Source organism: Gymnoscopelus braueri (assembly GCF_963280865.1).
Source record: "Gymnoscopelus braueri genome assembly, chromosome: 23".
Taxonomy (NCBI): Eukaryota; Metazoa; Chordata; class Actinopteri; order Myctophiformes; family Myctophidae; genus Gymnoscopelus; species Gymnoscopelus braueri.
The window spans coordinates 33,928,555-33,943,576 of NC_137625.1; the positions used below are offsets into that span (position 1 = coordinate 33,928,555).

The 15,022-nt window shown below is 42.5% G+C and overlaps 1 protein-coding gene across 1 annotated transcript in view; it reads right to left on the reverse strand.

The window, feature by feature from the left end:
• exoc4 (exocyst complex component 4) overlaps nt 1-15,022 on the reverse strand; it is a 208,744-nt gene that overhangs the window by 94,627 nt on the left and 99,095 nt on the right. Inside the window, exon 11 of the mRNA XM_080421608.1 lies at nt 12,698-12,794. Coding sequence (XP_080277734.1) covers nt 12,698-12,794 — 97 coding nt within the window. The remainder of the gene's footprint in view (nt 1-12,697; nt 12,795-15,022) is intronic.

The window sequence follows — 15,022 nt, forward strand, 5'->3', positions numbered from 1 at the left end:
TTCACGGTGTGCCGGTCAGCAAGTTTAACCCATTCAATCCGGGAACGCATATACTGTGTCATTTTAGATTTTTTAGCTATAACCATTACTTTTAATACTTTGGGCTATTCAGATAATACAAGATAATACAAGCTGATAGCGCGGCGTGCCACGCTATCAGCTTGTATATCTGCTATATATGTTTTTTCTAACCGTGAAAGTTTGTGCAAATCTTTGAATATGTATATATTTAAAGAGAACATTTTTAACTCAAATCTTTGCTTCTTGTTTTTTTTTAATTTTGTTTGTTTTACTTATGTTGCTATAATATCAGTGGTTCGTTCTCAAACTTTTTTCATGTCAAGGACCCCCAAAATGATATTAATTTGTCCGTGGGACCTCCCCATCTCATAATATTTTGTTAAAAAAGTATGAATGTATATATAATGTAATATATATATATATATATATATATATATTCAAAGATTTGCACACATTTTCATGATTTCCCCCCCCAAAATAGCAGATATACTGTACAAGCTCATAGCTCCTATGAGCTTGTAGATCTGCTATTTTTTGAATAGACAAAACAAATCTAAACACGACACGGATGCGTTCCCGGAGTGAATGGGCTAAGTCTATACCGCAGAAAGGCTGACTAGCTAACGACTAAATGGATTGTAAAAAGGACTGCAGAGCGGCGAACGTTGCCGATGATGAGGAGGAGTAGGAACAGGGGGCTTTCCGAGGGGGAAGTTTTGAAAAAGTTGCATCCTCCAACGCATTCTGCAAGCCACGGCCAAGAGCCAGCCACGGTGATAATGACTATAAAATCCCACAAGCTTTCTATGAAACTGTAACAGCATAAATTCAGTCTCTTGGCAGACTATATCGGCCCCGGCCGCCCTGACAGGAGAGCACTGGACCTTGGTGAGGATGGAACAGTAATTACCTGGGTGTAAGTACCGTTTAATCACTCACTAAATGGGAGCTGAAGTCGTTTAAACTTAACTGTAATGAAAACAGAGCAGCGTCACTCTGAGAAGGCCTGTCTGCACAACAGTTTCTGAACTCACAAGTGGGCAATTTGAAGGAAAAAGAAAAATAGGGGCCGACTGTGCGTGTAAATGGCGGCTAAACCTCTGCCATTTCAGCGTGTTGCAGAGGGGCACGGTGGCGCAGTCGGTAGTGATGTCGCCTCACAGCTAGAAGGTCCTGGGTTCGATTCCCGCCGGGGACGCTGTGGGTGCTCGGGGCGTGTTCTCTCCTCCGCGTCATCAGTGCCCATACCCTCACAAAAAAACATGCAGTAATCCTGGTCTCTATACTGTCTCCTCCTGGTCAGCCTGATGGAGGGGAAAGGAACTGGTTGGAATAACGTGTTCCTTCCACGCGCTACGACCTACCGGGGAAACTCCCCCCTGTCAGGTGATAAGAAGCGGCCTGCTCACTCCTCATGCATTCAAGGAAGCATGAGCTCAGTTCGGAGCTCTCCCCAGGCTGGAAGAGGGAGAGTAGCGCCCATGATTACATGCTTAGGCAATTGACACTGGGTGAAAAATGGGTTACAAAAGTGTGGGATAAAAAATTTATAAAAATAATAAATCTACCGTCTCTTGACGGTGGGTTTGTGAATACGCGTGGGCATTCAGGCACAACCAGGGTTGCCAGATCTGCTTATTATAATTTTCACCGCAAGATTTTATTTGAAAATAGCCGATCTACAAGCTCACAACTGTGAGCTTGTAGATCTGCTATTTTCAAATAGCTGATGTATATGTTAAAGTGCTCATGTGGCCCATAGTCACTTCTTTTGGGCTGGTTTTCCTAGACCTGGTTGCTTGTTTCTCTCACAGAGTCTGGCAACACTGTTCACAACTGTAGTTGGTTATTACCGCGGTTGACATTGAAACGGTACAATGTTACGTTACATGGGCATGCAATACGGGTATATACTGATGACGTCGGGGATCTCCATCTATGGCCATAAATAAGTGGGAGGGGCACATCGTTCCCCACTTGTATCATTCCCGCCTTTAATGGTTCTGAACATGTATTCTACTGTTAGCTTAGATTCAAATACGCTTTCATCTTAAAACAACGAATACACGAAAACAGTCGATCTACAAGTTCGCAGTGACACGCGCTGTGGAGCTTGTAGATCGGCTATTTTCGGTGCGCAACATGCTTCCACTAAAGACTGAAATCTGATTTCAGACAGATATTTGCATCGACCGGAGATCAGTCCTGTCGACTGAGAACTTCAATCCAAGTGTGTGTGTGTGTGTGTGTGTGTGTGTGTGTGTGTGTGTGTGTGTGTGTGTGTGTGTGTGTGTGTGTGTGTGTGTGTGTGTGTGTGCGCGTGCGTGCGTGCGTGCGTTCGTGCGTGTCTAGTTATCAAGTGCTATGCCTGGGCGAATCAACAGCCCCAACTCCCACCCACCCACCTGCCTGGGCTGCTTGCGTCTGAAGACCCCCCCGACCCCCCTCCCCCGCAGACAGACACGGCGAGCGGATCAATCAATTACATCTCCACTCCAGCAATCAAACAAGGTTATTATCAGGCAGCGGCTCGTCGACCTGGAAAGGCTAACCCGGCCAATCAAAGGCTTTGGCTGTGATGTGTGTGTGTGGGGGGGGGGGATGCCGGTGAAGCCCGCCGGAGTGACAATAACACAGAGTGGCAGCTTCATGTCGTCAGGGGAACCGAAAGGATGCACCGAGGATGGAGGGAGGAGAGAGAGGGGGAGGGAGGGGGAGAGAGAGAAAGAGAGAGAAGGAGAGAGGGAGAAGGAGAGAGAAGGAGAGGACAAAGACTGAATGGAAAGGAAGGAGGGGATAAGACCTTCCATCTTCCCAGTGGTGTAAAGTAACTAAGTACATTTACTAAAGTACTGTACTTAAGTACAATTTTGAGGTATTTTTTACTTTACTGGAGTATTTCCAATTTTCAATACTTTTACTTCTACTCCACTACATCTCAGAGGCAAATATTGTACTTTTACTCGCCTACAATTATTTGAAAACCTTAGTTACTGGTTACTTTGCAGATATAAATTATTACATTATAAAACATACATTAACCACATACATTAGCCCTATTTTATACCTAGGCTATTTTTATCTACAAGCTCACAACCCGTCGCATTGCGACGGGTTGTGAGCTTGTATATCTACTATTTTTAAACATTTTAGTATTTTTATCTTTGAAACTTTAAGTATATTTTGAAGCCAATACTTTTTATACTTTTACAAGTACACAGTAACATTTTGAACATAGGCCTTTTACTTGTAACAGAGTATTTTTATATTGTGGTGTTGCAGCTTTTACTTAAAGTAAAATATCCGAGTACTTTTTCCACCACTGCATCTTCCAACACTCGGTCTTCACCTTGACGTTTAGACGGTGAAGGACATGAAGAGAGCGGAGACACGTACATGCAGACGGACAGATGGATGGGGGAATCTACAGGGCTTTATAAAGTAGTTCAGGGTTTTCCTTACCTTAAAGGGATAGTTCACCCAAAAAAAATATCTTATTGTCTATCAATTACACACCCCATGGAGACTTGAATTCATGGAGATTTGTTTTGTTTTTGTCGCATTCCTGAGCCAATAGGCTACTTTGATGACCAGCGGACCGGTATGCAGCGGTTCCGGTAGGAGACACAAAGGAGTCTCCTTTGTGTCTCCTATACCGATGATGACCGCTGCCGGTCATCAAATTATTGTCTTAGGAATGCGAAAAAAACAAAACAAATACCCATGAATTCAAGTCTCCATGGGGTGACTAATCAATAGAAAAAAATGACATTTTGAGGGTGAAGTATCCCTTTAAACCACATGAACCCTAGTATCCCTATGCTGGCGTTCGCCTGGACACTGCTGATCTGCAAGCTCGCAACACATGGGGAGCTTGTAGATCGGCATTTTTTCCTAAGAAGAGCAGATGGTAGAAAGACTGACAGTGGGAAGGAGTGACTCTCGTGTTCGTAGCAACAGCTTCCATTCAGCGTTAACCCATTAAGACCAGGAACACATCTGTCATTTTAGATTTCTTTGGCTATTCAAAAATAGCAGATCTACAAGCTCAAATCGCGGCACCGAGTGCCGCGATATGAGCTTGTAGCTCTGTTATTTTTTCAAAAATCATGAAAATGTGTGCAAATATTCGTTTTTTTTTTAAAGCAAACATTTGCAAAATATTTTGTTCAAGGGACCCCCAGAAGCAAAGATTTGAGTTACAAATGCTCGCTTTAAAAAAAATATATATATATATATAAATATATCTGAAGTAACAGATTTACACACTATGAACTTCTAGATCTGTTATTTTTGAAATAATAAACTTAAATATAGACATGGTTAGTCAGTGACTGTAAATATCAACCGCTTGTATTGTATGACTATATATGGACTTCCTGTTGGATATTAAAATGTATGAAAAAAAAAGAGGCTAGAAGTGATTGAAACCAGATAGATATAAGGATTTCTAGTCTCATATTATGGCCGTATGGTTATATAATATGGACATACTGGACCGTATGCCCTCTGGCTAAAAATAAATAACGTTTTTTTGTTTTATATCTTCTTCTGAATAGCCAAAGAAATCTAAAGTGACACGCAGATGCGTTCCCGGATTGAAAGGGTTAAAGGACATTCTGTGTCCTTTCATAGCAACCAACCAGCAGGCTGCGTTCAATTATTACACTCTCTTTTAAAAGAAGCTACAAAGTCTCATATTCATTCAACCGCCGCTAATAACGGACACACGTGCACCTATGCACTCACCCAACCACACAAACACACACACACACACACACACACACACACACACACACACACACACACACACACACACACACACACACGATATTAATTCATTATCAGCTGTCACACACACATGCACGCATATACACGTGCACACATACACACACACACACACACACACAAAGGCACATCTAAATCTCATGAGTAATCCCAATCGAATACAGCCAATCAGGGACAATCGCTCGCTGCGCTGTGCGTGCATGTGTGTGTGTGTGTGTGTGTGTGTGTGTGTGTGTGTGTGGTTGGTATTAGCGGGAACAGCATGGCTCTGTGAACATCTGTGTCGTGCTGACCTAGTCGTCTGGCACAAACTTCAAAGGCCGCGTGAATCCACGTGCGTGAGCCTGCACGTGCACAGCACATGCACGTGTACCGATGCACATCTGAATTTGCATGGTGTGTGTGTGTGTGTGTGTGCGTGTGCGTGTGCGTGTGCGTGTGTGTGTGTGTGTGTCGAGTCTCAAATTCTAATCTAATTCTGATCTTGCCAGGCGAGGACATTAGCCAGTGTCCTCTCTGTGTCCCCAATGCCAGCGTGGGGACAGACCCTTAGGGGACATCCAGTATATTTACCCAAGTATTATACTTAAAACGGCACTATGTCAATATTTTATGAATACAATGCAATGTTGTCCAAATTGTATGGTAGAGTATGTTAATACAATATAACATATACAATTGGGGTGGTTTTATTGTGTCTCCCTGCTCTTCCATCGAGACATTTACCCGTTATCCCTAAACTTTTTTAAATAGTTTAAATAGACGATCTACAAGCTCACAACGTGCCCCCCCCCCATGTGACGGATGACTGCGCTCCGCGTCGCCGTGGAGACAGCCTGATGCCATCATGGGATGGATCAGCACAATCCACCAGTTTATCCACTTTTTATAGCCTCCGAAAAAGACCCCCCCTCAACGGTCCGCCTAATCCCCTACAGGGCCTACACAATACCGGATGTGTGCGTGTGTGCGTGCGAGCGTGTGTGTGCGTGCGCACGTGCATGAATGAATCTATATATCGTCTCTGTCGGGTGGAAACCTCATATGTGCAAAACTGTTCAGGATTGTGTGATGTGATGCTGTAGTAATGATTAAGTAAGGCATTAATTTACGAAAAAACACAAACAGTTTAAATATGGAGATCAATGCTATGGCGTGTTGGTGATTGGAGAAGGAGGAGAGTGCTCATCAGACTAATTGATTTAGTCACATTTAAATCATATTTCTTGTGTTGATTTGTTGATACTTACACAAATATTTATATATGGTCGCTGTCGAATGAAAACCTTGAATGCCCAAAACAGTTCCCTTTGATCATTTTTAAAAACATTTTAATAGTGAAAATAGCAGATTTACAAGCATGTAGATCGGCTATTTTCACTATTTTTGTACAACACCTAACCCTAACCCTATGAAGTAAGGCATTCATTTACGAAAAACACTTTTTTTTTTTATGTTAAAGTTGGAGATACGAGGTTTCTGCCCGACAACAGCGATATAACTACAAATAAAACAACTCTCAATTATTAGATTAATCAAAAAAGTCATCGATCGAACAATTGCTGAGAAACTACTGTCTGAGTGTCAGCAGTATTCTATTGTGTCGTTCTCCGCTGCTTCCCTGATATCTTTCTTTCTTTCTTTGTTTGCTTCTCTATTCTTTTCTTTTGTTCCTCCCACCTGTTCTATTCTCCTCCACCTCCCCTTTCTTTTCCGTAATTCTCTCTCTTTCTCTCTCTTGCTGACCTTTCCAGTGTAAAATCCCTCTCTCGCCCTGATCTGTAATTCCCACCTCTGCTGTCAGTGTTCATGGGGGGGGGGGGGGGGGGCTGGTATTTACTGAGCAAAATCCTCCTGAACAAGAGAGGAAAGATTAGGAAAGAGAGAACAGCTGTGTGTGTGTGTGTGTGTGTGTGTGTGTGTGTGTGTGTGTGTGTGTGTGTGTGTGTGTGTGTGTGTGTGTGTGTGTGTGTGTGTGTGTGTGTGTGTGTGTGTGTGTGTGCGTGCGTGCGTGCGTGCGTGCGTGCGTGCGTGCGTGCGTGCGTGCGTGTGTGCGTGCGTTAACGTGTGGTATGGGGATGCCTGGCACAAAGTGATTTTCAAATGGGGGTCCGCAGCCAAATACATATTGATATGGGGGTCCTTGACATGAAACAGTTTGAGAACTACCGATTTAGACGGTATAATTTTCAATTATGTCCACATTACAGATGTGCCTAGATATGCAACTTTATATCGAGACGACTTCTACTACAAAAGCAGATTCCAGACTTGTAACAGGTATTTCTACATTGCAATATTGATACTTTTACTTAAGTAAAACATTAGAGTACTTTTTCCCCCACTGCAGATTATAAGGCCCATGACTTTGTCTGTCAAAATGCGTCTGTGAGCTTTTAGATTTTTGCTACTTCTGGCGAGACTATCACATGACAAAGTCTAAAATAGGGCAGGTTGATAAATTATAAGACATGCCATTAATATAAAATAGGACATTAAAAAATGAAAAGATTAAATATGGAGAAGTAAGGTCTCTGCCCGACAGCAACGATATTGTGCAACTTCAGGCCGGTCACAATTATTACATAATTGCCTGTGCGTGCGTTCGTGTCGGGGGGGGCGTGTCCATGCTGTTATCGTTTAAGTGTGAATAAAGGTAGTGTGTCGACTGTATGCACATACACTAACACTATAAACACAAATAAGTAGATGCACTGACAGCTCTCTCTCTCTCTCTCTGGCTTAAAAGTCCTTAAATTCTCACTTTAGAAAAGGTGCAGATACCCATATCCTGTCAAACTGTGACCGCCACCAACCCTTCCAGACCTTAACACTTATAGTAGGTTGGTTTGTTTACCGTGGAGTGAGAAAACAATGTTGACACATTAAGCTACCCCACCCACAAAAAAAAATCAAATATCATATATCAAACCCAGAGTTTGAGAACCACCGCCATAAAACACACACACACACACACACACACACACACACACACACACACACACACACACACACACACACACACACACACACACACACACACACACACACACACACACACACACACACACACACACACACACACACACACACTGCAGAGGTATTGATCTGAACATTGTGTTGTTGATACTTGAGTACAGCTCTATTTTTCCTTCACAGCACCAACTGGAGGTTTATAGGAGAGACGATCAATAGTGTCTCTGCCGGGTAAGTCCAGGTTTCTTTTCAGGAAATGGAAGACGGGGAAAAAATATTACCTGTGTTCCAATGGATCCAATGTAGTTATTGTTTAGTCACAAGCTCGTGTTAGTACTTTTCATTGGTTCAATTTTTTTTAAAGAACCGCAGACACACTAAGCCACTTTCTTTCACTTTCAGAATCTGAAAGGTAGTGAAAAGAGCCCAGCTCAAAACACGCTACAAGGTTGTCTGCCCGACAGCGACTATACTAAACTGTTACTTTTCAGGAATTTAAAGTAGAAGATCTACAAGCTCAAAACGTTTCAAGCGTGTAGATCTGCTACTTTTGATGCTATGGTGTGATGCTGCAGTATGATCGAGTATAGGGCTATAATTTGCTATAATGACCGGCAGTGGTTCCGTTAGGAGACAAAGAGTCTCCTTTGTGTCTCCTACCGCTCCGCTGGTCATCAAATTATTTGCTTAGGAATGCGACAAAAACTGAAAAATATCCATGAATTCAAGTCTCCATGTGGTGACTAATCCATAGAAAAAAAGTTATTTTTAGGGTGAACAATCCCTTTAATGGGGTTCAATCCAGACATGCAAAAAGCTATTTCTTTTTTTACTACACCAGCGTTGTTGTGAATAGGAGAAGTGCTTAAAGAGAGCGTTATTTCCATGTGGCAAAGGCGACAGACGGGGAGAGAGAGACATGCTTTGGTGTGACTATAAAGTCGATGACATTATTTGTTTTTAATTCGCTGAATGTGTCCACAGGAAAAAAAAGAACAGCTTGTCTACACTTAAAGCTGCACTATGTAACTTTCCTCTTCTACCCCGGATTTGAACCCGGTTTCCTGCGCAAGTGTGCTTGCTCAGGGGATAAATTGAGTCTTGAACGTCAGGTCGTAATTCGTGTCAGATCCTGTGTCTAGGTGAGACATGACCTTTGACACGATCTAAAATGTCTCAATAGAAGTCAAGAGCAGGGAGACAAAATACAAACCACCCCAATTGTGAAATTGTGGTGGTTATATTGTATTAACATACTCTACCATACAGATTGTATAAGTTATATTGTATTAACATACTCTACCATACAGATTGGACACAATTACATTTTATTCATAAAAAGCAAGTTACATAGTGCCGATTTAAATGTAGTTCTTGGTAGAAAGAATGGGGATACTATATCAGTAGTACCCAATGATCATTATAGGAAGGAAATGGGCTTGTGCGTATATGTGGGCACGCCAACTTTAAAAGCATCAAGTCATCTGAATCCAGGAAATGGCTGGTTATGTTTTAAAGAGGGGTGGCAAATGACACTGACGAAACACAAGGCAACATAAAGCCACATTCATCAAGTCTTAATGCAGGGGGGCCCAGCGTTGTGTACTTGAGCACCCAACAGCAAACTGAGTGTTTAATGGATACTAGAGTGTGATGTATCACTGCATGCGGGGCCAATCTAATTATAAGTCTTTACTATTAGATTTATACCAGCCTACTGGGGCCTCGCGGCTACGCGGGAGAGCCAGCCAGACACGGAATAGTACAGCTAAAGGCGATTCCTCGGTATGCTAGAATGTAATGGAGAACACAATCAGAGTTTAAAGTGGGGTGTCACTAAATCCTAATTTAACCCTTCAAGACCGGGGAACTCATCCGTGTCATTTTGGATTTTGTAGCTATAACCATTGTTTTATACTTTGGCTCATAGCGCGGCACCGAGTGCCCCGCTATGAGCTTGTAGATCTGTTAATGTTTTGAAAAATCTTGAACATTTGTGCAGATCTTTGAATAAACTTTTGGAAAAAACTTTTTTAACTCAAATCATTGCTTCCAGGGTCCCTGGAACAAAATATTTTGGGATGGGGGTCCGCGGCCAAATACATATCATTTTGGGGGTTCTTGACATGAAAAAGTTTGAAAACCACTGATATAGCAACAGAAGGCTTTTCCCAAAAAACTGTTTAGACGTCATGTAGTAAAATCGGCCAAATTGCAAAAAAAAATATATTTTTCAAAAATAGCAGATCTACAAGCTTGTACATCTGCTATTTTTGAATAGCCAAAGAAATCTAAAAAAGATGCGTTACCGGTCTAAATGGGTTAAACATCCCCCATGTCAAGACAAAAAAAACACCAGGAAAACAGTCTAGAGGCATATTACGATATCACGTCATCCCCCCCCCCATGCGTTGTTGTGATGTAAGGACGTTTCTGCGAAAACTTTTAAAAGGGTTGAAATCGATAGGTGGCCCTCCCTCTAAGAGGACGGCTAATCGGATTAGTCGACAATTTACTGGTATTGAGTCATGTCCCAGCGTTGTGTGTGTGTGTGTATGGTCAGTGTCTGGAGTGTCCGTCTTTTTGACGGACGGGGGATTCGATATGACGGAACAATACCCTGGTTTAAGGGACCACGCTGAATGGAAGTGGCGTGTGTGTGTGTGTGTGTGTGTGTGTGTGTGTGTGTGTGTGTGTGTGTGTGTGTGTGTGTGTGTGTGTGTGTGTGTGTGTGAGGGGGGTTGTATACTTCAGTTGTTACTGTCAGGGTGGACTACTTATAGGAACTGCGTGAGTAAGTCTCAATTCTGTTATGCTCCTGTTTAATCCATTAACTCATTCAGTGCCCAGCTTATTTATGGAATTTTGGCTCTGAGTGCCACAGCCAAAATTCATTGTAAAAAAAAAGTGCTTAGGAGCCGAGATACAGCCTTTTTCAGTAAGAAGTTAAACAAAGAGTGAATGGAGCAGCAAATCTTCAAATCATCATATCTTGGGTTCTGAACACAAAAAATAATTAGATTTGTTTTAATTATTGGACGTCTTAGACATTCTGTGGCACTCAGGGCTTATATTAGCGGACTTCTTAGACGTCCAGTGGCACTGAATGAGTTAAGACCGGGAACGCATCTGTGTCATTTTCAGATTTATTTGGCTATTCAAAAATAGCATATATACACGCTCATAGCACGGCTACTGTATGAGCGTGTATATCTGTTATTTTTTTAAAGATTGTGAAAATGTGTATACATCTTTGAATATATATTTATATATTTTATTTTAAAAGCGAACATTTGTAACTCAAATCTTTGATTTGGGGGATTCTACAAATGTCTTCTAAATCCTAACAGTTAAACAAAACTAGTGGTTCTCAAACTTTTCCATGTCAAGGACCACCCAAAATGATATCCATTTGGCCGCGGACCCCCATCTCAAAATATTTTGTTCCAGAGACCCCCAGAAGCAAAGATTTGAGTTACAAATGTTTCCTTAAAAAAATATATATATTCAAAGATTTGCACACATTTTCACGCTTTTTCAAAAATAGCAGACCTACAAGTTGCCGCGCTATGAGCTTGTAGATCTGCTGTTTTTGAATAGCCACAAAATGACACAGATGCGTTCCCGGTCTTAATGGGTTAAAGGGATTACACACACACACACTGTTTGAGTCTGTCTCTGCTCTTACTGAGCAGCGCGGCAGCCCCCCGAGCCTCTGATGTGGGCAGCGAAAGATGTCCGGCTGTCTGTTCGTGTCCACTTTCTATGCATTCCATGCATCAGTACCTCCGAAAAACAACAACCCTGACATTCAAGAAAGTGCCCTGAGGGAACTGGACAGGACACCAGGGTGAAAATATCAAAACACTAGATGGCGGCGCAGAGACACTTTGATACATGTGTTTTCTGCTGTATGAAAATGTCTCGCAAACCCCAAGATGCATGGTCTTAGGCTCTGCATTTGAACTTTTCCTTCTTTTTTTGGGTGTTTTTGGTCTCCCCTACCTCTCTTCTATCCCCAAAAATACCCCAGTTTGAGCACTCAGGCTTTCACAGCATATCTGGGGTTTTATGTAAATTGGTCTCAAAACAGGCCAAACTGATTTGGCCCCGAAAGTGACGTCACTAGCAGTACAATCCCTCCCGTTTTACTTTTTCCACTCAGAACCAGGAGATAACATGCATACAAACTGTCTCAATAGCGCCACGTGCAAATCAGGACAATGTGGTATTGCAGGTGAAAGTGCTTTATAAGCCAGAGAGAAGTTAGTTGGAATGAGTATATCTGAGGCTTGATTTAGGCTCAAACCTTTTGAAAAACGTTTGAAGGACATAAACAATATGATATTATATATATATATATATTTTTTTTAATTCATGGTGTAGAATCTACACCATGAATTTAAAAAAAATATATATATATACTGTAGATCCTTTAACGTTAAAATAGACACAACTAAAGCGCCATTCACATCGAGCAAATAACTAAAACGATAACTATAAATACATTGTTTTGTTGCACAGCGGCATGTGTGGTGCCACTGTTTACAGAACATATAGTTAATCAGTGTGGGACGCTAACACAATTATCATTAAGGGGACAGTTCACCCCCAAAATGCCAATCATTTGATGACCGGTGGCGGCTCCGGTAGGAGACTCAAAGTGTCAACTTTGAGTCTCCTACCGGAGATGTTAGCATCTTTCCATCAAATGATTGGCTCAGGAGTGCGACAAACACAAAACAATCTCCATGAATTCAAGTCTTCATGGGGTGTGTAATTGATAGAAAATATATTTTTTGGGTGAAACATTTTTTTAAATTTTTCTTAATTTCTAATTGGAGATCAGCGTTAACAGACTCTTGAATCCTAATCTAGTCTATGGAGGTGTGTGGGGAGGTGTGTTCTGTACCTGAGGAGAGGCTGGAAGATCACAGTGATGTTCCTGGCTCCTGGCTTGCACACAAACTTCATCTCCCCTCCTTCGATCAGGTTGTCATCAGCTCCGCCTGCCAAAAAAGACACAGACAAGAAGACGACGAGGTGGGCGTTAATAAGACGACTGATAAGACAGGCAGAACACGGACACATGCACTCTCATGCCAGTGTGTGTGTGTGTGTGTGTGTGTGTGTGTGTGTGTGTGTGTGTGTGTGTGTGTGTGTGTGTGTGTGTGTGTGTGTGTGTGTGTGTGTGTGTGTGTTCGTCAGTGTGCGTGTTCGTCAGTGTGCGTGTCAGCGTGTGCATTTGTACAAAAAATAAAAATAAGTGAAAGAAACTAAATTGTCTCTGTCGGGTGGAAACCTCATATGTCGAAAACTGTTACTTTTCAGGATTCAAATTCAATGACAGCAAAAGTAGCAGATCTACAAGCTCGAAACACGTCGCTTTTGAGTCTGAATATGGAAATAAGAGGTTTGCGCCCGATGGCAACGATATGGGTGTGGACGGTGAGTCCACATCCGTCATTCTGAAACTCAGGTACACTAGGGCTCGATTATTATAGCGTAGATAGATTATTATACCGTTATTAAGGCGTTGCTGTCGGGCAGAAAACTCTTATCTCCATTATCTAACTTTTGTGTCTTTTCGTAAATGAATGTCGTATTTGAACATACTACAGCGTCACACAAATGTATCGGGAGTAGCAGATCCACAAGCTTGTAGATCTGCTAGAGACACGCTATATAGCTTTTTTTTGGGCAACAATTTTACCACTATTTTGGGGGGTCGCAGTCTTTAGGAGGAGATCTCTGATGGTTAAACCAAAGAATAGGACCCGCGCACCGTCTGAATCTTGCAAAAACTAATTTAGCTCTTCATTCGACGTTTCAGTCGTTAGACCTTCATCAGGACAGACTATCTCAGTCGCAGTCTGAAAAGGTTGAGAACCACTACTATATACAACCTTTATTTCACCAATACAAACACATTGAGACATAGTCTATGCACTGGCCAAGCAGTCGCGTACCCACTGTAGAGGCAGGGCAGGCGGTCGCCTGCCCAACTAAGATCTCGCCTCCCCTAAAAAGCCCAAATATCCTGAAAATGTGTCATAGCGTGCTTATTGTCCTCAAAGTAATGCACCCAACAAGCTTTGAACTGAGCAGATTGGACCTTATGTTCCAGAGATAATGGCCAAAACATCTTGAAAACGGCCACTTTCGACGGTTTTCGATCGCCGAGTTTAAATTTCTTTTTTAAGGGTAATAGAGGGGGGGGGGGCTAAAAATCTCGCCTGCCCTAAATGTAAATCCTGGGAAAGCCACTGTGGCCAAGATGAAGGATATTTCACAAATTCCATGGACAGCACAGGACAAAACGCAACAAACAGACTGACTACAGTAAGCATTCCAAGAACCCTACCAATTAAAATCATAACAGATTCAAAACAACCTGTATGCAAACTTCACATTGTGCACTTCAAGTAAATACAATACACCTAGACTAAATCAATCAGACATCAGAGCAGCAGCTATTAATAAGCAAATCGTTAACCGTCCTTTTGAACATCCCCAGTGAAATCAGGGGTGCATCTACTGCGTGGGTGCACCCCAGAGCGTGCCCCCGCACTACTTCGTGGGGTATTTCTTTTATTTTTTATATGTGATGTCTTTTGTTATGAAAATGTGTTATTTTTCGTACCTTAGTGTAATTGTCAAGTTTTCCTGTGGTGGACCACAAATGAGTCTAAAACGTTATTGTGTTTTATCCACGAAATGCTTTGGCCAATGCGATTTTGTTTAATCTGTATGGTTATTACTTCCTAATAAATCAAACCAAATCACTACAGCATGCCCCTGCACTTCTGCGTTGGTGAACCCTACAGCAGCATGCCCCTGCAATACTGCGTGGGTGAACCCTAGAGCAGCATGCCCCTGCACTACTGCGTGGGTGAACCCTACTAGCTAACAGGGTTAATCAGAAAATCATTGCGGGTGGGTGGGGGCGGGCGAGGTCGGGTGGGAGAGAGAGGGTGAGGTGAGGCTGGGTGGAGGTGACGGGAGACAGACCGAGGGGTGGAGTGGGGTGAGAGAAGGAGGGAAGGATGGAGGGAGGGCGGGAGACAGAGAGACAGGGACAGAAAGAGAGAGAACCATTGCTCATTACCTCCACTCATCCAGCAGTAATCAATATAATTGATGGAGAAGAAATTGCGGCCCTCTGTCAATGCAGCCAACCGTCAGCCAAACAACAGGAGGCTGGGTATAAGCGTGTGTGTGTGTGGGTGCCTGCGCG